Source organism: Akebia trifoliata, chromosome 14 (genome assembly GCF_017979445.1).
Source record: "Akebia trifoliata isolate Shusen 1 chromosome 14, ASM1797944v1, whole genome shotgun sequence".
Taxonomy (NCBI): Eukaryota; Viridiplantae; Streptophyta; class Magnoliopsida; order Ranunculales; family Lardizabalaceae; genus Akebia; species Akebia trifoliata.
In genome coordinates, this window is record NC_141388.1 from 35231718 (window position 1) to 35256301 (window position 24584).

At 33.4% G+C, this 24584-nt stretch overlaps 1 protein-coding gene and 2 non-coding genes across 3 annotated transcripts; 1 reads left to right on the forward strand and 2 right to left on the reverse strand.

The window, feature by feature from the left end:
• Window positions 1-8460: 8460 nt before the first annotated feature.
• On the reverse strand, window positions 8461-11228 carry LOC147386975 (RmlC-type cupin). The gene is made up of 3 exons (XM_086423792.1): window positions 10802-11228; window positions 10028-10152; window positions 8461-8960 (listed from the first exon to the last, which is right to left on the reverse strand). Exons 1-3 carry the CDS (start codon window positions 11169-11171, stop codon window positions 8757-8759), a joined length of 699 nt encoding a protein of 232 aa, XP_086279918.1. The 5' UTR covers window positions 11172-11228; the 3' UTR covers window positions 8461-8756.
• Window positions 11229-14412: 3184 nt separating this feature from the next.
• Window positions 14413-14485, forward strand: TRNAF-GAA (transfer RNA phenylalanine (anticodon GAA)). Its single transcript has one exon. It is a non-coding gene; the product is annotated as a tRNA-Phe (tRNA).
• Window positions 14486-14570: 85 nt separating this feature from the next.
• On the reverse strand, window positions 14571-14642 carry TRNAW-CCA (transfer RNA tryptophan (anticodon CCA)). Its single transcript has one exon. It is a non-coding gene; the product is annotated as a tRNA-Trp (tRNA).
• Between the last annotated feature and the right edge of the window lie 9942 nt (window positions 14643-24584).

Sequence of the window (24584 nt, forward strand, 5' to 3'; positions counted from 1 at the left end):
CCTTGCAACGAATTTTGAGGCTTAAAGAAATATATTTATTTGAGAATATTTGAAGTGGTCCAATGACTTAAAATTAATGACATGTCTCTTGACTATGGTCATCTCTTATATAACAATGAAAATAAAAAGATCTAAATGAAAATAAAAATAAAAAAATCATTATTTTCTCTACCCTAAATTAGTGATTTATAACTCAGATAGATAGATGATGATGGAGATGAGTCTGATTATCATCATCATCAAACTAATTTGATTTATGTATATTAGATTTATTATAAAAAAAAAATTATATAATTAGAACATTATTTCAAACTCGACTTGAATGTTCATCGAATTTATTCAACTAAAAAATTAGTAAATCTAATTAAATGAGTCAAATAAAATTATATTGAATTTATAAATAGATTTTAATAAATAAAAATATTTATTTTTTATTTTTACAAAAATATTAATAACAAATAAATTGGTCACGTTTTTTAGTTGACTTGATATATTTTTATATTGAATCACTTTGTAAAGTTGTTAAAAGGGTATTTCAAGTATTTTTCTTAAAAAATCTTGAAAAGATTCTTAGTAGGTGAATATTTTATTAAGTGAGACTTAAATAGTTTGTATTCTTTTCTCGAGGACTAATCGGTACATATTTTCAATAAAGAGTCCCTCATAGTCATTGTCCCTAAAAAATGAGTCGTGCTGGAGTGACTCAAGCTGGAACCTCATATCACACTTTTTAACGTGAAAGTGGATAAAAATCATAGATGCTTTTTAACTCGTATCTCAATGAAAAGCATCTATGGTTCCCATACACTTTCACATCAAGAAGTGCAATATGAGATTCCAGCCTAAGGTCACTTCAACATTATTCTTAAAAAAAATATTAAAATAAAGAGATTAGATCTAAAAAATAAATTCAGATGAGATTTGTTATAGGCACCCCAACTTTTAATTGTTACACCCAATTTCTTAAATTTATTTATCACACCCTATTTAAAGATTAAAACACGCTCTTCAAACATTAAAAGGGTTTGGCTCAAATAATAATCTCAACATTATAGTACTCATTTCAAACAAGTTCGGTAGTTGTTTACAATTATGATTAGTCTCATATAAAATCCTAAACCCAAAAAATAGAAATCTAACACACACACACACACACACAAAAAGAGTTTTTATTGGCACCCCAACTTTTAAACCATCCACTCATTTTCTTTATTTTTAATTGGGGTGTAATACGTAAAAGTTGGTGTGCCAATGGCAGCTCTGTCTTTGATTGACTATAAATATTCAAAATTCAGTTGATATTTTCAAAATATCGTATGAGTCATCTTGAATCCTTTTTTTATTTTTATTTTTGCCTAGCAAGTTATCTTGAATCTAAAACGAGTAAATCGGATGGATAATCACATTCGGTCTCGAGCGAGTTTAAAAACCATAATTCTTAATTGATCAATTAAAGCATATTGAAGGTCATGGCTCAAAACTTTTGATTGACATTTAGGTTGTCGATGGCCGGACTTTTGCCCGATTCAACCCAGCCCACCTGGAATGGGTCTGGGTGGTGAAATTAGGACCATTTAATTTTTGGGCCGATCTGATAGGCCCACTTAGTGTTTGGTGTCAGGTTTGGGTTTGGCAATTAAGCTCATCTTTGGAATTAAGGGTGTTAATGAGTCGGTTCTCCTAAGGTAATTAGAACTAGGGTGCAACTTGCTTCGATTTGAGGTCAAATTGGAACCAAACTGACCTAGGTCGGTTCCATTAAATGAGAACCAGAATCGAACCAAATTGCCATAGAACCAAACCGACCCGAACCGAGTTATAGATTGCTAATATCTTCAAAACCTAATTGAATCAACAGATTTTTAATAAAAATAAATAGATACGAATATGAAATATCATATAATTAGTCATTAATAAAAAAATCAATAATATATCCATTCAAAAAAAATGTCAATAGTTTTTTCATCAATAAAAGAAAGTCATTAATCCCATCCATCCAAAAAAAATGTCATTAATCTATCCTTAAAAAAAATAATCAATTTATCCATAAAAAATGGTTATAATTTATTAAATAAATTAATAATATTTATCTATAATTTTATTAATATAAGGATTTGGTTCTCGGTTTGGTTCGGTTCTTACAAGGCATGAATCGAGAATTGAACAAAATTGATCAGTTCTCTATTTTGTTAATCTGGAATTGAACTGAAATTCATTATAAACCGAACCAAACCAATCCAAAGCTTTCGATTTTGTTCGATTCTCGATTTGAAACAAATCAAGTTGCACCCCTAATTAGAACCATAACTACTATATTTTTTAGTTCCTATTCTTGTTGGTTCGGTTTCGTTTATAAAATAAGTGGATTCGGAACCTGAACCACCAAGAATCACGAGTACTCGTTGATTTCGATTCTCAAGAATCGGATGAAAAAATATATATTTCAAATCATTATAATATATATATATATATATACTTTTAAAAATTAACATATTATCTACAAAATATCAATTTAATGATAATTTTTCTACTACTAACGAGTTAATGATTTGTTTTCAAAATTAAAACTCATATTCTTTACTAATAATAAACTCTTAGAAAAGGAGACCAAATTTAAGCTCCAATGCATAATTTTCATTTGAAAAATCGAATAATTTGAGATGAGAATTCAGTGATGAAAAAATGCTCAAATCTTCCAAGAGTCTTTGTAACTGTTATCTTTTCTTTTGACCCCTCAAAAATCTTCTCTTCTTTACGTTTTACCCCAAATGTAACGACAATTAACTTGATTTAGGTCAAAATTAAAACAACCTCATTTATTTGATAGCACAACTCATCACAATTTAGATTCCAAAGTCAACAAATACCATAATTTTAAAGGACTCTAATGTCCACTGACTGGAGAGACTACTTATGCATCAAAGAAAAATATATTCTATTTATAAATATTATAAAATAGTCTTAATGCGTTAAAATAAATTAACATTTTTTTTCTACACACAAATATTATATATCGTCAAAGAGTTGTGCTGGAGTGACCTCAAGATTGGACCTCATATCAGACACCTTGACTTGAAAGTGGATAGGAATCATAGATGCTTTTTCACTCGTATCTCGAAGAAAAACATCTATGGTTCCCATACACTTTCACGTCAGGGTGTGCAATGTGAGGTCCAATCTTGAGGTCACTTCAGCATTATTCATCGTGAAATAACTTGTTGGGTTTTTAACCCCACCGATTGACAGCCCTAATACATATCCATAATGAGCTTCCAGCGAATTAACCGACCCTGAAACAGCTACAAAGATCAAAGATCATTTGCAATCACAATGAACAAATGCCAATAAACAAAGGTCCAAATTATCAAATCTCATCATACTTAATATCAATAATTTCTAATGGACAAATCATTATATTCAACTATCTAATTGGGAAGCCTTCATAGTTCATATGCATTGAAAAGTCGCTTTAGAGATCTACAAAAACTCTCACAACTTTTGGACAGTTTCAATTGTTTTGGACAACAAAAATATGTTAAAAAGTTTTGGCACATTAGAAGTGACACAAGTTGCACAGATGTTTTAAGTATTGTAGAAAAATATTTATATTATTTTAATGGTCTTAAGTTTTTAGGTATTATTTTCATATAAATAGTTGGTTATGCGAACTTGTAAGGAGACTTTAGTTGATTAATAGTATTTTGATGGTTTTTAAAGATTTACCAACATCGATGTTCCTTAAGGTTCAAAGAATCATACCTAAAGTCCTTAGATTGTTTGAGAAATCTCATTCCATGATTTTAAAACTCAGTTTTGCATCTCGTCTTGTCCATGCCAGATATCGAGTTGTCTCAGACAAGTTTTCCAATACGTTTGAGACATCTCGTTCAAAAATGAGAAAAATGACCATAAGGTTTTAAATCTCGTCCGAAAAATTGACTTGTCCGTCCATCTCGTCGATGCCCGATACCAAGACAACTCGGGCGATACGTTTCAGTCTCAGATAAGTTTTGAAACCATGATTTACATTGAAAAAATAACTAACCAAGGATGGAAATAATTACTTCCTGGAGTGTTTGCTCCTCCTTCCGAATACTCCCAATTACTCTCCTTCCAAAAACCCCAACTAATGTCAAAAGAGGATAAACTCCATAATGTCCTTTATCTCCCCAAAAAGCTTGTGGTTGTCAACTTTCGAATAAGGGAGCGATCAGATATTTTGTACTTATGGATGGAGAGCAGACTTTAACTTATAGGGCGATTATGTCCAATGAAGCATTTGCTAACATGTCAATTCTCATAAACCTCCGAACCCCCACACCATTGTTAGGCACACAACCCATCTCCAATTCTCACTTATTACATATGTCACCGATGACTTCCTTGAGGCTTCCCGCACATTGTTAGGCACAACCCATCTCCAATTCTTGCTAACATATCTCACCAATGACTTCCTTGAGCAAGCCTCATTCACAATCGATCCCTCTACAAACACAACACATTTTGGACAAATGAAAATAACATTATAGTTTTTTCTACAGCATCTAAACTGCAAAAGTCAGCAATTCAGCATCAACATGCAGTACACGACATCTCAAGAAAACACTTTTAACAAGATGGTATTTAGTTCCTCTTCAACAAGGTCTACTTCATTTCAAATCTTTCAATTATTGAGTACCACACTTTAAATTGTGGATATAAACTTGAGATACTTAACTATTAAGTCTCCTGAAGAAAAACCCAGACTTCTAGTGCACTCTGAAATCGTTATCTTCCTCAATTCCAACTATAATTTTACACCATAGCTTTCCAAACCACCACCACCACCATCATCATCATCATCATCATCAAAGCCTTATCCGAAACACTAAAGCTAACCACAATACCTCCAATTCGTAGCTTCTAGGAAGTCTGCTTTTTGGATTTCATGCTTGGGCCTCTCGAACTACAAAAGAATTGGGCAGGAAAACAGTTTTTAAAGTTAAATGAAATTGTTCAATTGAGAAACACACGCCTCCATTTCCTCTTCAACCAAACGTCCATCCAAACTGAGGAATGATCTGAAACATTGCATTCCAAATAGTTTAAGGCTTTCCCCAGATCAATTTTGCAAGTTCTGCTTAAAAGTCCTATTCAAGAATTGCCAAAATTCATTAGCTAACAAAACTCCATCCAAAATATATCTCCCCTCCCAAATGCTCTAGGAAAATAGATCAACATAACCACTACCCATCTGGATGAAGAGATATCATAGTTAAAGCCATATAGATTCTTCACCTCTTAGAGAATTTCCTTCCCTTCTTTTTTTTTTTGGTGGTAAGTATGCCTTCCTCTTCTAACCAAACACTAACCCTAGAGGGGGGCAGGCACCCAAAATCGAAAGATATAAAGAAAAAAAAAATCAGCTTAATGTCCCTACCACCCTCAACCACAACTCAAGATTTGAATGTCTCAAAAAATCATTCCAGAAGTTTAAACAATATATTCCATTTCATCCATCACTTCCAAAAAATACATCATTACGTTAGTTCTCTACACTTGAAATTGAAGTCACATTCAAAAAATATCCTCTTTTGCATTTCAGCACTAAAATTTTTTTGGGAAATAAAATATTTATGAGTTGACATGAATGTAGTTCACTTATCAAAAAATAAAATAAATGTAGTTCAAATCTGCAGTGAACAAAATAGTGTTGTTAATGGAGGTTTGGGTATCAAATGTTTTAGGTTGACTAATTTGATTCTGCTTGGAAAATGGCTGTGACGTTTTGAGAAGGAAAAAAATCGAGTCTGTGGAGGAGTGTACTCAAGGAAAAAATTTGGGGAGAAAAGGTTTGGGTGAGAGAGTGGTGACATGAAGAATTCCTTCGGTTGTGACATTGGGAAGGGTATTGCCAAGGTGGATCAAGAGTTTAGGAAGCCAATTAGGTTTATAGTGGGTAATCGTGAAAGGATTTGGTTCTGGGAAGATAAGTGGGACAACGAAACTCCCTTATCATCGCAATTCCCCCTGTTCTATGAGCTTTCCTCTAAAAAGGAATTGCCTATATCTGCCTATGTGAATCTTGCTAGAATTGAGGACTCTTGGGATTTGGGTTTTAGGAGAGCCTTCAATGATTGGGAGTTTCATGAGCTAGCTGATTTATCCTCTAAATTGGACCTTTTGCATGTTGAGCCTTCCTGGAGTGATTGTTGGGAGTGAATCTACACCAAGGAGAGATGTTTCTCAATTAGCTCCTTCAAGTTCACCCTCGAGCCCCATGGGATCAGGTCTTTTCTAGTTGCTACCATTTGGGGAACGAAAGTCCTGTCAAAAATCTCATTTTTTGTTTGGCTAGCTGTTTCTGGTAAGTTCTCACCCTTGATCATCTAATGAGAAGAGGCTTGATAACCCCAAACTTTTATTCTTTGTGCTATGCAAGTGGGGAATCTACTGATGATATTCTAATCCAATGTTCTTTCATAGTTATATGGTCCCATTCTCTCCATCTTTTCAAATTAAGGTGGGTTTTCCCAAATTCCTGTCTCTCTTTACGAGTTGGAGTTCAACCGATTTCACTAGTTGGGAAAAAAAAAACCTCTTTGGGCTTTGCTCCCTTTCGCACTTTGTTGGGGCATTTGGTTGGAAAGGAATAGGAGAATCTTTTCGGACGTTAAGAGGTCTCACCACGAGATGATTTTGTTCATTCCTGGGTTTTTGTATTATTGGGTGTAAGATGGATGTTACTTTTAAAGGGGTTTGTGTTTAGATGGGATGCCCTATGCTCCCTGTAAAGTTTTTGTTGTAGATTTTTCTCTTGTTTTTGTTTTTGTTTTACCTATTAAAAAAAAAAGTGTTTTTAATGCTTCAAAGCTTTAGACTATAACATTAGATTCCACACCAGAATATTCTTCTTGGAATCATTGAGCTTTTCACTGAAAATCTCTACAGGACTTCCTTCTTCGCTCAACATCGCACCAAACCCAAAATTTGAGTCATCACGTGCACTTTTAACATCTCCCCCAAATCCGGCAACTACCACATCGAAAACCTTCAACTTTACATGCTTCCCTTGCCCCCTTATTCCATTTAAATATGCCATTCTTAATGCATTGCATCCACAGTCGGCATTGCGTCAACAGTATGGTGATTCCAAGGATTGCAGCAAATACACGTCAATTTCAGACCACTCGAGTGTTTGAAACATAGCCTAATTATTCAGAATCAGCTTCAGCAACTCTAGATAGATAAGCCCAATAACATATAGCTTGAGATCAGAAGGTACTCAACAAGTTAAAAGGAATGAAAATGAATAAAAAAGAATCAGGAAAAAAAAGAGTAAGAATGTTAACAAGACCATACGTGAATAACAACAACAATAGATAGCAATTCAAGCTTAGCACCTTAAACTTAGCCCAAGATATTGTTTGTTTTGTTGGCCTAATTTGAGGTCAGGCTCAGGTGGTGAGTATCTAAGCTAGGCCCAGCATCAACTGAACATGAAAAGAGCTACCACAATGGCTCAATATGTCCACAACCGTACTATTTATATCTCAAAATTGTGGAGATGTTAATTCAAGTATCAACTCCGATACGACCTACCTCATATAAGAAACCCTCCCACCTTCTCATGCTGTTGTTGCTTGTTTTTCACGTTCTATAGCAGCTGACAACATAATACTTGGCTCAAGTCGATTAATGTATTTACCTAAATGCAGCTTAGATAGTTCACCTTTTATTATGGTGACAAATAATATAGAAACAAATCATGAGAAATTTTGACAAACAAATAAGGAAAAAAGCCTAATGATAGAGCATTCAAGAAGAAAAAGCTTGTATATGAGTGTAGTACTTGGGCATTCATTCCTTACACATTGTTGTCTCACCATTAAATGGCTTGGATGATCTCGCCATCCCATCAACTTCATCTTTCTTGGACAGTGGAGAAAAATCTAGTGACAAATCTAGAAGAAATCTAAAAATTTGTGATCATCAAACGGAGTTGATTTTTGGCTCAGAAGATCTCCTAGACCTAGGTAAACCTATCTTGCAGTGGATGATTTCTTGCGTATCTGGTTCGTGAACTCGCTCAGGTTGAATTCGGGTTTGTGGTTCGCTACTCTAGAATGAACCTGGTTCTTGGGGTAGATGGAGATAATTCGTTTCTTGGTTCGCTTTGGTTGCCTAGATTGGTCCGCTAGTTTGGTTCGCTTGTGCATGTATATAATTCAAGTATACAAGTTATAAGTACTATCATAATGTTAAAAAATTCTAAGTTAAATTGTAATAAATAAATATAATAATCAAATTCTAAATATAAAACAATGAAAAATATATATAATAAATTGGTTTGGTTCACGAACCAATTAAAAAATTATTTGGTTCATCGAACCTAATTGTTTGGTTCGCCGAACCAATAAAAATTCGGTGGGTTTGTGGTTCGCTTGATTTTATGAACCTCATACGAACCGTACCAAATTCGGTAACATAGAATCAAACAATCAATCATGCCCATAAACCAATACAATACCTACAGCATAACTGTACATGTAATAAACAACATAGATGAGTTATATTAGAAAATCACATTCAATTGAAGAGGTTTTTTTTTTTTTTTTTTTGGGGGGGGAACAACTGTGACTTCTGTACAAAGGTACCTGAACATCTCTTGTCCCCATTGAAACCAATCTCCATTGTGCCCAAAACCCTGTACTGACAATCACTTAATAAGCCGAAAAGGGGGCATTGTGAAGTAGGATTATATAGCAAAGTAACATTCAAAGATCTTTCCAGACATTAAAATCTGTGGTTGAGCTATTGTAGGTTATTACACTATCTTGGCACCCCACAAAGAATGTCGCTCGTATTGGATCCACATTCACTAATGCATGAGCTGTTCCACTTGAGCTATAAGCAACAGCAACCTCTTCTGCACCAATCGTGACTTCGGCATAACCTTTATCTACCATGCGATTTTCCAACTACAGACGATTCATAGAATGGGAGTAAGGGTTTAATCCAGGATCATGTCAAAGTATTTTTCATATAAAAGGAACGTCACCACCACACATACAAACTCAATATCTATACATTATTTATTTATTTTTCATTTTGGTAACTCTCTTTGCCCTTCTCCTTCTCAGGCTATTAGGGCTGTCAATGGATTGAATCAGACCTGAAATCCATTCCGATCCAATAACTTTGGGTCTAGATCGATATTTTGGATTCCGATAAGGTTCCAATCTGATATTTTATTGGGTCGGATTTAGCTCAACCATGCCCTGATCCGATAAAATGCTAGAAAGTATATAAATTAGCCTGATCCAGAACCAATCCGATTGTTATTGGATCGGGTCTGGATCGTAATATTGAGATCCAATAAAACCCTGATCCGATAAGAGTCATATATGATACTTATTGGATCAGTCCCAGATCCAATCCAATCCTTATTGAATTGGTACCAAATCAACACCGATCCGATATGGACCTGGACCCGATCCATTGACAGCACTACATGCTACATTGTAGCACGTACATCATAATGCCAGATAAAGGTGGATCCGACAATACAATAGATAGAATGATAGACTTTAGGGGTACAATTATTTAAAGTGAAGGGACCCAAATACCCAAAGATGGATTCAAATGGTAACATGAAATGAATCATTAGCTAATTTCAGTCTCTCACATCTCTTATAAGGCTATTGTTGCCTCAAATAGTATCTTTCCCCAAAAGCAAGGGAATGTAATGGATATGGTTAGAGCACAAAAAGAAGATGAACCAGGGCTATGTAACTAAGACCAGTTCATGTAAGGGTGCTTTCATGAATTTTCAAAACGCCATTACAAGGACTGCCTCTAACAAGGAAGACAAGTGCCTCCCTATTTTGCACGATAACAAAATCACAATGAATAATCTGTTGCACATGAAACAACAAGTAATGGTTTTTGGTGGCCAATAATTGTTGTTCTACTGATATTTTAATCTTCATAGACATACAAAAGAACAATACTTGATTATTTTCTTCTCAAGTGAGAGAGTACGTACCCTGAATTTTGTTTCAGCGCCCCAAATGACAAATGTTTCATTGGTATTATAGTGTCTGTGATTTCCCCTCAAACCACCCGCTCGGATTTGACCCACATGCACCACAGCACAAGATACTGCTCCACCTGTAGGATACCAATCCTATGATGAAAAAAAATCTGAAAAATATAGAATCCTTAAAAGAAAAAGAGGAAACCGCAACACAACAGACAGTACACTATCATGGTTTGAGAATGCCAAACTAGAAACGGAATCAAGGTACCCCTTGTAAATAAACGGCGCCCACCACTTATATAGCTCTAGAGTTAAAATGGTGAAATAGGATTCATCCCGCCAACCCGAATGATGATGATGAATTTCAATATGGTACATTGTTTTTGCGAATAAAATATGGGCAATTCTATCCTAAATAAAGGAACTTTTGAATTTTGGGTGCCCTCTTTATAATTGGGGGGATAGAACAACAACATGAAAAAACAAATATACATCGTCTCTCTACACCCAAATTGCCAAACTAGTCAACAAAACAAACAACAACCCATTAAAAAAGAAGTAAAATCCACATCAGATATACAAAGAGAATCACCAAACCTGAAAGCCAGGCCAATCACTTCCCATGATTAACATAAACTATAGCAAAGATAGAACAACAAAGAAAAACAAATACACATTGTCTCTCTACACCCAAATTCCTGAACTAATCAACAAAACAAACAACAACCCATTAAAAAGGAAGCAAAACCCACATCAAAGATACAAATAGAATTAACAGACCTGAAAGTCCAGCATCATGAGCAACAGCGACAGGGTTTAGCAACCATCCTCTCTTGTCATTAGAAATCTTAGAGGGGAAACCAGAGGTGAACCTAACCAAGTTGGCTCTCTCATCATCACCATCTCTCCTCAATTTCTGGTTTTGTTGGGATTGATGAGGTTGTTGAGAGGGGAAGTGATGGAGGTGTTGGATTCTGAGAGAAACCCATGTGAGGAGAAGAAAGATGGATAGAAGGAAAGGGATGGCTTGGGGTCTCTTCAAGAAGAAAATGAGAGAAGAGAGAGAGAGGACTTGGGTTTGTTGTTGTTGCAGTTGTGGTTGTTGTACTGTGTTCTCAGATGTGAAGGAGTATCTCCTAGGGTTTGCCATCAAATCAACAACATTCTACTGGATATGGATTTCAGTTGTTCTTGGTTTGTTTTTGGGATTTTGGGCTGTTTCTATATGGGTGATTTTATAAGTATCCCCTTCATATTCTAATAAATATTTTAGATAACCTTGTGTTTCGAAACTAATGACAGACCCCCTTGACCTCATTCTTCAATAGAAGACTAACATAAGATGATCTAAACGCCCTCTTCTTCGACGTCAAGCAAAAAAAACCTTTGATTTTTTTTTTTTCCCTTCAAAATCAGATATCTTCAATTTCTAGGATAATTTTTTTCCCTCATCTTTCAACCCCAAGATTCCATCTCTTACAACATTCAAATTATAAAATGTATTTTTTTTATAAGTATGGTTTTTTCCCTAAAAGTCAAAAAACTTGAAAATGACATGTTCTTCCAGAGAAAAATCAAAGAGTTTATTTTGCTAGAATTTAATAAAAAGGATATTTATGTCATTTTACATTATTCTTGTAGAATAGACTGATGTCAGGAGGGTGTGCCATTAGTTAGGAAACATAAAAGGTATCTCAAAAATTCAAAAAAAAAACTGGAGGGGTATGTCTAAATAAACCTTTCTACTTCCTTTTGAGCTTTTTGTTTCGATTAATTATTAGATCTAAACCCATCAGATGGGTCTTGAGTCTATACTAAGAAAACTTTGGAAGCACTCCTCCCAACTGTTAAAACGTGTAAATGGATCAAATCAGTTTCAAAACCTGATCCGTTCCAATCCATTCTGATCGGATAACTCTATTTCTGGATCAAGAATTTGGGTTCCGAAAATGAGCCAATCTGATAAAGACCCAATTTGATGCAAGGATTTTTTTTTTTTTTTTAATGCACTTTTATCAAATTGAATCAAATGGGATTAGGGTCAATACCAAAAAAAAATTGAGTTTTTGGATTGGATCCCATTTGAAGTAACATACATTAGACCGAATCAATCTAGAGCTTAAAATGGCAAGCCTGATTGAATCCAAGTCTAATAAAGTTCATATCGGAATAGCAATCCAATCAAAACCCGATTCATCAACCACCCTATAATCATGTATGGTTTTTGTTAACCAACCAACTACTCTAAAAGACCGATTTGTTAGAGAGAGAGGTAACTGTGAATATAAAAGGGTTATGAGACTTAAGTGGGATCCATCGACCACCTGTTAAAATGTATGATTTTTGTTAGCCAATCAACAAGTCTAAAAGACAAATCTATTGGAGAGAGGGGGAACCATGAATATAAGAAGGTCGCAAGGCTTATGTGGGAGTATGACACACTTGAGAGTAAAGTAAAACGACCCTTACTAAGGTTTAAAATTTTCTTAAGTTCGTAAGAAAAATATTTCTCTTTAATCTTTAGATTTAAATGTTTTGTTTGCAATAAATATTTTGGAAATCAATACATTTATAATATAAATAAGTATTTATTTAAAATAATAACATTTATTGTGTGAAAGACCAATATATCATTATTTTTTCTATTAAAAACAAATGGGAAAGGATTTTATTGAAAAGTAAATGTGCTGGAGAATGTTAATATTCCCATGAGGTCTTAGACGTTATATATATATATAGAGAGAGAGAGAGAGAATTCGTCTATGGGTACTCCATAATTTTACTCATGATTTATACATCAAATCCCAATTGTCCATTCCATAGTATCGATGATTTTTATAGTGCTGACTTAATCGACATGGAGTCTAGACTTAATCGACTAAAAGTCGATGACATTGACATGAGTTGGCAACAGTTGCCTTCTATGTTTTTAGGCCAATTCTTTCTTGATGTCGAATGATGGCAGACACAAAAGTGTCTAGCAAACATTATTCAACTTCAGATACTATTTAGGAAAATTGACGAAGAGTTCTTATATTCATATATTGATTTCATCACTTCATTAAACATGAAATGTTCGACGTTTGATGGACCTAATACAACCCTCTTCTGAAAATATTCCTAGAAGAATAACATTACTCTCTTAGTAAAAGCTCAACAAAGAGCTTCAATAATTGAATCAACAAAAACTAGTCTTTCAATTTTTCTCACAAGCTTTTCTTTTTATTGATTTAAAATGGTGGTTTTGGCAAATTTGTGGTTTTGGATTCATGTGGATTAATGGATACCAACCGAAAATTAATCAAGTTGGTTCTACCACCACCAGCTACTAGGTTCAATATGGCTGGATCGGTTGACATTTAAGACATTGGTTTATGATTGAAATTCAAAGAAAAATACTAGATTCAAGTGAGGTTTCATCATGGTTTCAAAACTCGTCAGGAGACCGAGACGTATTATCCGAGTTAACTCAGTATCTAGGCTAAATAATACAAACGCGCCAGTCAATTATTTGAACGAGATTTAATATCTCACATTATAAGACGACTTGGTATTCTAGGGATTTGTAGATGTGAGGGGGATGGTTTCCTTCTTTTAATCAAATAATACAACCTGCTCCACATTTTTAGTGAATATTTGAGCTACCCCTTTTATTTCAAAATGTCGACATGCCTTCCTTGACCTTCGTCTTCTCTTATAAGAAAATGTGAAAATTTCTAAAATACCCTAATCTTTATCTACTTTCTTCCAAAATCAGCATCTCCAACCTCTTGGATAAAATTGTATACCATATTTGTTATCCTTAAAATTCACTATCTTTCAACCTTCAAATTCTACTTTATCATCTTCAAGATGACTGGTGTTAGAAAACAATCAATGGTGTTTCGTATTACAATTGAAAATGAGGGTATGTAGGTCCTTTTAAATAGTATATAAAAGAAGATATAACTAAGGGAGACGTGAGGATATCTCGGCTATTTACAAGACGTGGAGGGACGATTCTAAATCGTTCAATATTTTATGATATAAAAGAAAAAATTAGGCTTGGCTTGAGTCGAGTCCTACTAAAAGTAATGGTTTTAGTATGCCATGTCAACACTAATTCAAACCCTAGATTTTTCTAAATCAAGGGTGAGTGATGGGTGTAAGACCAAGGAGTACAAATAAGGAGTAGCTATAGACCTCTTATATATAAGGATTAAAACACAACTGTGGATCCCATTCCAGCCATGGTGTTGAGACATAAATGCCTCACTCCATTTATAGTGACTTTTGATGTAGGACTCTATCAAAAGATGAACCAATAATTCATACATGATTAATGAGTTAGAGTTTTGTTAGACCAGCTAATATATTTTAATAGTAAAAAAATACAACTAACGTTTCATCAAGCGGGGATAGCTCAGTTGGGAGAGCGTCAGACTGAAGATCTGAAGGTCGCGTGTTCGATCCACGCTCACCGCAATTTCCATTTTAATATCAATTTTACTTATATTTTATTTCAAGTGATGTAGAAAAGAAATTTATATAAAAAATAGCGCAAAAATGTTGAACCCGACGTGAATCGAACACGCAACCTTCTGATCTGGAGTCAGACGCGCTACCATTGCGCCACGGATTCAACTTCTATGTTAGTCACTTACAAATTTATTTAAAATAAGTAAGAGAAATGTTAGGCACGTAACTATTTTCCCTACATATTTTGCTCCACATGGATTAAAAGTGTTTTAAAATGAGATAATTTTGGTGAATATGATATTTATAGTGAGGATATCATACTCACCAAAAATTAGCCCGTTCCAAAACTTCTAACCCCATTAAAAGTGGGTTACAAAAAATTGACGATCCATGATTCTTCAACTTAGAAACATGGGCTAGAAATTTCAGAATGGGCTGATTTTGGTGAGGATGTTCCCCTAACCATATATATCACCTCACCAAAATCAACCCATTCCAAAAATTATAACCCACGTCAGACAAAACACTCAAGGCAAATAATAGGGTGCCGAACATTTCCTAATAAGTAATATGGGAAAACGTAACATTGAACACATAAAATTCATCATGCCAATAACACCTGAATTTTTTTTGAAAAATTTCCTCACAGAAAATTCACTTTTCAAAGGGATTGCACAAAATCTCAAATCAACCAATTGAATGAAGCCACATTTGTTGAAGGCATCCCCAATTTACAAAACTATCTGCACTAGAAGCCATGCAATTGGTTGACTGGATTATATGTGAAATATTGTATTGACTTTCACGCGAGAAAAAAAATCTAAAATTTTTCAATATACTCATTTTATTGGGGTGTTACAACTATAAGAATTCTCGTTTTTGGCTTCTCTCTCAATCTTAGCTATATCTCTCGTTCATTTTTTAAGAATAAGAGATTTCATTCTAGTGATATGAAAATGTTACAATTTTTACGTTTGAAGATCGAGGATAACGAGACCCTAAATCTGCAACCTCTTCTTCTCCAAACCTTAACATCTTCATTCGGAAAGATTTCATAAGTTTTTAGGGTTATAGTTCATAAAGTTTACTAATATCTTTCAAACTTTTTGTCATTGGATAACAATTTTTGTTATTGTAACCCTATTTGGTACATCATAAACTACCATAAAAGGTTTTTTCAATTATGACGATTTGTAATTGCAATGTTGTATAGTACTTACTTTGCAAGCGCTTGGTATTTAGTTTCATCCAATAGCTCATTACTTACTAAAACCTTATCATGAAGCTAATTGAGTATGAACTCAAATTTTATATATATATAAAAATGTAAATGAAACTATGTCATAAAAATATAGTTGAAAATGGGGAATTATGTGCTTCTCATAAATAATGGACTTAAAATGAAATACATGTGAACTTTTCAAGAAAATGAACTTGTGATGGGCTTGTCAACAGGGGCGGAGCTAGTAAGGAGCTTGTGGAGGCAATTGCCCCCATAGAACTTTGAGATAGTCTTGTATTTCAATTAAATACATGCCTCATTTGCCCCCAATCACCCATCTCCCTCCTTATTTGCCCCCACCCCATCTCCTCCCTTCAAATTTCCCCCTAGCCCTCTTACAGTTTTTGAAGATGACATTGTCTCTTGATTGGTCCTTCTCTCATGAACTAATAGGAAAAAACCTAAATATCCTTTTCTTCAACTTCCAACCCAAAATCTTTGAAATTCTCCCCAAAACTTTTCATATTCAAGCTTTTCAACTGTACCTTTACTTATAGTTTGCCCCCACTATAATAAAATCTTGGCTCTACCTCTGGTGGAATGGGTTGATATGAAGCTCCAAACGTTCTTATGTTACTTGAATTTCAGGGTAAGGGCCAAGAAGACTTCAGTTTGTTGAAGCGAAGTTTCCTTATCTTAGGTAAATTATAATCTCATGTTTAATTATATAATTAATGACAGTGATATATCATATTAAGGATGAAATCCTTTGGCGAAACATGCTTCATTTTGATATACCTCTTCTAGATTTTGGCCCGTAGATTCTTTTGAAATGATTTGTTGGAATCTAATTTAAGATGCTTGGTTACATTCTCAATTTTATTCATTATTCTTTATTTTAATTATTTATTTATTTGCATTAAACTCTTAAGCCCTTTGTAAATTTCAGCAAATAGTTTGCAGCCCAAAAAGTGTTGCAAATCATTTTAGTGCAAATATTTTGCATTTGCAAATGATTTGCACGGTACCAAGCAGGGCCTAAAAAACAAAGATATTAAAGATATAGAATTTTATGTCATAAAATATAGTATATTAATTATAGCTTTAAAAGTCGAAAATATGGTATATTAGAATGTTCATCAAGTCGAGTCAACTAAAAAATTATCCAGTCCATGAGTTATGGGATAAGATTTTCGAGAAATAGAAGATGACTTAATTGTTCTCTTATATACTAATGAGAAATGAATTAAATGCCCTTTTCTTCAGTCTCTAACAAAAAACCTTTGATTTTTCTCCCCAAATGCACTCATCTTCAAGGTCATCAAGTTTTTCAACTACTTGCCCTCCCCTCCTTATAGCTTAGTGATAAAAGAATGAAAATGTCATTATTAGCCCCCCCCCCCCTCCCCTCCTTCAAAATATAAAAAGGATATGTAAGCTTTGACAAAAACAACAAAATCCAAACTGACCCGAATCTCTTAAAAAATTGCAACAACTTTTTTGTTTTGTTTTTTCTAACAAATTTGTTGGAAATCAATGCTAAACCAACTATAATACCATGTACAACAAAAACAGAATACATAACTATTATAGAAGCAGTTAAGGAAGTAATGATTAATGAAATTGATTAGTGAGCTTGGGATGAAGCAATGTTCTATGTATTTGCATTGTAACAGTTAAGATGTCATTTACTTTATGAAGAATCAGGTACATCATGCAGTAGCTAAGCATGTGGATGTAAAGTTTCATAAGAGATAGACATTGACATCTAGTGACATATTGTTTCAAAAGATTAATACGAAAGACAATGAACTAAAATGTTGATAAAATCAATTTCTACGGAGAAATTCAAATTTTGCTTAGACCTTATTAATTTTAGTTATTTTTTGAAGAGTAGTGATCCATCCTTCGAAATACATGGACTTCAAAACCTTTTGGGAGGTTTGAGCTCATTTACACGAGTTTATGAGTCACCATCATTCACTTAAAGTGTAAATGGACACTATAAAAATGTTTTAAAAATTCTGCTTTTTGATTTGCAGTGACTCACATATCCAAAGGATAAGTGAAAATGGTCAAACTAAAAATCTAAAGTAAGGAGATTCGGTTAAGGAAGAAGGAAGGCGTTAGGCACCTTATCCCTCTCATCCTAAGATGGTACCAATATTGACCATAGGTGAATACTAGTAAACTCTTTCTGGGTTTTGAAATAAAAGAAATTATAGAGAATAGTTAAGAAAAAATTAACTATAGTCTAGCTTTAGAAAATGAACAAATTAAGACAATGATCAAGCTAAAAACAAAATAATGTGCTTCTTGAAAATTTTTATGAACCTAGGATTTTGGTAGAAATTCACATGGATTTCACGTTTTTGCATCCCAAGGCTCTTTTAGAGGGTTATGTTTTCATTTTGGAGTATATTTTTGTTGATTTATCCTTTAGGAGGTGTCTCTGAGTTGGACACCACCATGGAAAGACTAGGAACTTTATGCATGAGATGTATTTTCTTTTAGACTATTTTATGTTAGCTCAGAGAACTCGGTGTGATCTAGATAAATCCATACCTTTGACCCTTAACTATTTTAGAGAAAACATAATGATGTGTATACATATAATATATGCATGTAATGGACTTAGAAAGAGAAGGTTACCTCCAAGGAGGGATTACTCTCTAGCTCTTAAGCCATTATAAAATAAAAGAAAATTCTCCATTCTAGGAATTTAAAGTTGCGAAGAAAGTAAATAACAACTAATTTAATAATTTAAAACTTGTAAGGAAAATAAAGAGTAACTAATCTAGGAATTTAAAACTTGCAAGGAAAATAAAGAACAAATATTTTAATGCTCTTGTGAACTTATTGAAGGCTTATAGGAGGAGATTACCTCTATGAGGTTTTACACTCTACCTCCAAGTCCCATTAAAATAAACTAAGATTTACATTACTACAAGCAAAAAAAATATAAAAACAAGCTTGCTTAAATGTAAAGAAGAGGAATATATAGATAATGGAGGTTTAGAAGAGGATTACATATAAAAAATCACAGCTAAACCCCACATAGATCTCTTCTTCTTAGTTAGAGCTTCGTGGGCGTTTGGGAAGGGATTTAGATAGAGTTTAGGTAGGCTAGAGGGCTTTGAGGAGAGACTTGGATATAATTTTGAATCATTGGAGTTTTTCCTCAATTTGCCTTAGATGGGCAGGGGTGGAGCTAGTAAGGAGCTTGTGGGGGTAATTGCCCCCATAAAACTTTGAGACAGTCCTGTATTTTTCAACTAAATATATGTTTTATTTGCCCCCACTCACTCATCTCCCTTTTTATTTGCCCCCACCCCATCACTTTCCTCAAATTTTTCCCCCAATCCCCTTACAATTTTTAAAAATGACATTGTCTTTTGATTGAGCTTTCTCTCATGGACTAATTGAAAAATACCTAAATAGCATTTTCTTCAACTTCCAACAAAAAATCTTTGAATTTATCCCCAAAAACATTCATATTCAAGTTTTTCAATTGTACCATTAATTATAGTTTGCCCACATTACAATAAAATCCTGACTTCGCCCCTGCTTGTCGAGAGAGGCACTTGCAAAAACACTTTTAAGACGTATAATAGATTTAAAATGCAAAACACATAAAAAAAATGTATTTCATATAATGGTGGGATCCACTAATTAATTTCGTATATCTACTACTTATCATTAATGTTATCAAACTCTCATACTTCAAAATTCTACACATTTTCTTAGCCACTCGTCATTTTTTTGTAGAGATTTATAGTAATTTTTATTTTTATAGTTTTTAAAAATAATTATAATTATTTTCATAATTAAACTTATCATTTTAATTGATAATTCATTAAATCTTAGGTTGGGAGTGTCAGGGCTCAAACCCGCATCTTCTACTTATGTTGAGCGGTGCTCTGACCGATTAAACTACAATGCTAAGGAAAGAAGATGTACAACATACATTAATAACTAACCATTTTGATACTTGGGCACTACTCGATAAATTTAGTAGATCCTTTTAGGAGGCCGAATGATTATAAATTAAACCTATTTAATTTTTCATTGAGATGGTTGCTTATTCACGGACTAATTATACCTATCATTTCGTTTTTCGAGTCAATATCAACGAGGTAATTTACCCAAGGATAAAACCTAATCCAAATTATAGAGGTATGAGATACTCAATAATTCAACTTTCGACCAATTACACTCAAATAATACTTGTCTAATATTTTTATTTATTTCTATTAAATATTACATTTTTTATTAATTGAAATTCATTGTACCTTAAAGATTTTAGATGAATTTTTTTCAAGTTCACAAAAATACAATAACCAACCTAATTTCTTCGTTACAAAAATTAAGAAAAGTTGTAATGTGCACCAATTTTTTTAAGGAATTTTAATAGTACTTGTAGACATGAGATTTTCTTTGAAAATCGAATCTCTACTTGGATTTGGAGTCGCCACCATTCTTTTTTAGAATAAGGTGTGAATGGGTACTAGGAAGATAATTTTGAAAAATCATTTTTATTTGTAGTAACTCTTGTACAGATAAGAGACATTGATCTATTTAAGATTTAGGTAAGGGGGTCCATGTTAAGGGATAAGGAAGATGTTAGGCACCTTATTCATTCTACTAAGATTATTATTCATAGAGACTTAAATTTGTGGAGTGGTTGCTATACACATCACTATCATTTTTTTTACAATGCATCTAGTTTGATTTGATTACACACGTTGGTGTAAACTAACACGCATAATTCCTTATTCTTTTTTTCGACCTAGTTTTGGGTAGAGTCTTCCTTCTATTAGAAGTTGGTTTTGAAGAGAACAAGGTTGAAATATGAGGATATTATTTTCTTTGACATGTGATAATCGTTCAAGCTTTATCTTTGATGCAAATAGGTTGTAATAGTTGATGCGTAGACCATAACATCACACATGTAGGCTGGAACGTTGATGAGCATGGTCTTTTATTTGAAGAGTATTATTGTCATGGATGTAGAGGAGAAATGACTTGCCTCCAATTTGATAATGCCCCAGTGTAGATTGAAGATCATCGATGTTAAAATATGCCAATAGAAGTTTTGATAATGACAACACTTTTTTATCTTGAATGAGCAAAATCAATATTGCACGCGAACTTGTCAAATGTATTGGATCCTTGTACTCAAATGTAATTTTTGTCATGTTTGTGATGGCCAAATTATTATCAGATTCGGGTTCAATTTTTCCTTCATACACCAAATCCATGATCTCTTCTTTTAGAGTGCAATACTTTTCAAGCGGGTGACTAATCACTCGATGGTAACGATAATACCTTAGATGATCATCACGCTCTATTTCTTTAGGTTTGTTAGAAGGAGTCAGTTCGATCATATCTAACTTTAGCAAGTTGTCGAACATGTTGGGGATATCAGACTTATGGCAAGAGTATTCTTTTACCACGAACTCTTTTGGTATTAACAAAGTTGTCCATGTGTCTTGGATTTGACAACTTTGGGCTTCCCACTTCTTCTTTTTGTTGATGTTTTTGTAAATGAGGTGAACATAATTTCTTCTTGAGATAATGTTTCTTCCTTGAACTCAGATTTTTTTAGACATACTTGGTCTTAGATCCCCATGTATAGTGATATTTTGCTCTATATTATGGGTACGTGTGGCTAACTCCTGGAAGGTGTGGAGCTTGATCACTTTTAAGATGTACAAAAGTCCCCAAACCATCCCATGAATGCACATCTCAATGGTAGATGGTTGGGAGAACCGATCTATGAAGTTAAAAGAGAGATTTCTCCAACACTCGATATACTTGATAATTGGTTCATATTTTCTTTGCTTGACAGTGGTGAGTTCTACCATGCTTACTGTATATATTGAAAATTTATAACTTGATCCAATTTGCCAAAGATAGTGAAAATATATAAATATTTGGAACCAACCTAGAGGTTGCAAACATGGTTGGCAAGACGTTTTAGTGTCATTTCTAGATGCTTGGAGCATAGGAAATGCATCTATTTAAACTGAAAGTGATATATAAACAATGAGTGAAGGTGCCGCTTAGCTAACTGGTAAAGGCTTGAGGAGAGTTGACCCATGACCTAGGTTCAAATCTCATCAAACCCATCTTCACTTCCATTAACCACTAATCATTTGCTTTCTTCACTAAAAAAAAAAATAATAATAAATGAGTCGCGCGGGGGGCCTTTGTTTCTCATTGCATTGACGAAGAGGTGCCCATATAACCATAAATGTTTTTCACTTGTATCTCGAGGAAACACATCTATGACCACCACATCAATGCAGTGTGAAACATTGGAAAAAACAAAAGCCCTTTTAGGATTTTCCATAAACAATGCACATTGAAAAAACATAAAGTTACACGATCAAATTATAGAAAATCATTATTTGTTGGGAAAATTACTTAATGATCCATGGTAGAAGGTTTTCTTTTTAATTAGTCCGTAAGTTTTAGGACTTTTCTTAATAGTCCATTTAGTAAAACTTTATTTTCTTAATGGTCCCTCAACCTCATCTCAGATTATAATATTTTTGAAATACCGAAACTACCCCTTTTTATCTTCATCGTATACTTAGATTTTCCAATGGTGATTCCAATTCTTTCTGATAATTTTTTTATTGTAAATGACAAATAGAAATGATATACTTCTCATTTTGAACTTTTAGATGCATTTTTTTTTTCAATGATTTATAACAAAAAAAAAAAAGCTAGGATTTTTCAATTATTTTGCTTCATTTTTTGGATGAAAATCGATCAAGGATAGTTATTTTGATTTGAAATAATCTACACAAGTCGTTATGTCAAGTTTTAAGTCGATCTTTGCATGTATTTTAGTTATAAAAACTTGAAAAAATGAAAACGGGTGGGTTTTACCATGCCAAGTTTGACAATTTTTATTTTTGAGTTCAACATTTTTTAAAAATTGTCAAGCTCATCAGTTTTAATTATTGTTGAGCTCACCAAATTTTATTTATTATTGAGCTCACCAATTTTTATTCATTGTCGAGCAAACCAGTTTTTATTATTGTTGAGTTCGACAATTTTTAAAAATATGTCAAACTCGACAATACAAATATTGAATTCAAAAATAAAAAATGCCAAACTTGATATTGTAAAACCCACCCATTTTTATTTGTTAAAGTTTTTCCAATTAAAATACATGTAAATATCAACTTAAAACTTGACTTAACGACTTGTGTAGATGATTTCAAACCAAAATAACTATCCTTTATCGATTTTCAATCAAAAATGAAACAAAACAATTGAAAAAACCTACTTTTTTTTTGTTGCATATATATCTTCAAAATGCTTAAAAAAATCTTTTGAAAATGACTTCTTCTTCCTTCTTAAATCCTTTCATAGGAATGGAGTCTCCAAAACTCGACTAGGATGCCAAAAATATAATTTTTTGGGATGAAAAATGGTGAGTTTGAATGGTTAGGGCAATTTCAACATTTCAATTGTGAGAGATGTCTATAATGGGGTTCATAGACTGATTAGAAAATAGGGATTTACTAAATAGACTATTTAGCTACCTGCTAAAAGCCAATGACTAATTAAAAAGAAAACCTTCCGCCAAGGACCCTTAAGTAATTTTCCCTTATCTGCTTTCATTATTTTCCAATTTTGGGAAGTGGTGGTATTCATCTATCTACTGGTCATGGTTTTGTCCCAAGGTTATCCGATCAGAATAGATCAGATTGTTGGTTTGATCTAGTGACAACCCTAGTCCGGATAGAGAGCAATGTAATGCCTTCGACATTCAATTGATGGGTCATATGTCCATATTCTCTATTGTTGGACCATAGACTTGGTGGGCACTTATATGGTTATTATTATAATTGTTTTTTTTAACACATCAATTGTCAAAAGCGTGTTTAACTTACTTCAATTGCAATGTTGTCTTATTTGGAATTTTTTGTTTTACCAAGGACTTAATGAAGGAAATTAGGTACCTTACCATATTTCGAGTATTGACTAATTAACGTTGTAAGATAGATGTTTAGAATTGATTGATGGGAGCTGTTCTACAGACATACTTGAAAACAAATAAAAAAACAATGGAAGGGAGCAGTTGGATGTTTAGTTAATCAACAGACATATCTCAGGTAATTTTTTTTCTCTCTCAGTCGATCTCTTCCTAGATCTCTCTCTCTAAACCCTAAACCTCTCAATTGTCTTCTCTATCTAAACCATAAACTCCTGAACTCAATCGTCCCATCTCTAAGCCATAACTCCCATATCTCAATTCCTCTATATGCCTAATTGCAAGATTTATACACACAACTTGATGAGAGAAGTTTTGAAAGAAAATTTATACACACAACTTGTGGTTACACAACTTAAAATGCAGGGTTTTGAGAGAAGTTTTACTCTCAATTATATGTGCATTTGAAGGTTCGACTCACCTACAAAGTTTTTTTTACATTCCGTTAAGTTTTTTTTTTCTTTCTCTAAATTATTTATCAACACTATGAATTACATTAAAAAAAATAATTTTTTGAAGGAGGTAATAACAAATCCTAAAAAAGTTTTCTCTCCTAAACATATTCATAGCTATAAAAAACGTTTTATGTTGAAAACGAGATCTGTTCGTTGATTAGCTCAACATCCAACGACTCCCTTCCATCGTTTATTGATTTGTTTTCAAGTATGTCCATGGAACAACACCCTTCATTGATGATAGCTTAACCAATTTTTTTTCTCTTCCAATGGAGATTTCCTTTAGTGGCAATACTAGGATGGAGAGCAGTCTATTAGGTAAGACTATAGTCAAGGGGTCATGTTGTTAATTTGAAAAGACAGACGGGTGTGTAAAATATTCAGCAAAAGGTGGAGGGAGATGGCTAAATCACC

What these genes read in the sequence shown, in the direction of transcription:
- LOC147386975 (XM_086423792.1), bottom strand. Translation starts at nt 11,171, where the DNA reads ATGGCAAACCCTAGGAGATACTCCTTCACATCTGAGAACACAGTACAA. An exon ending in TCATGATGCTGGACTTTCAG is followed by an intron (nt 10,153 to 10,801) that starts GTCTGTTAATTC and finishes GGTATCCTACAG; the next exon opens with GTGGAGCAGTATCTTGTGCT. An exon ending in GCGCTGAAACAAAATTCAGG is followed by an intron (nt 8,961 to 10,027) that starts GTACGTACTCTC and finishes AATCGTCTGTAG; the next exon opens with TTGGAAAATCGCATGGTAGA.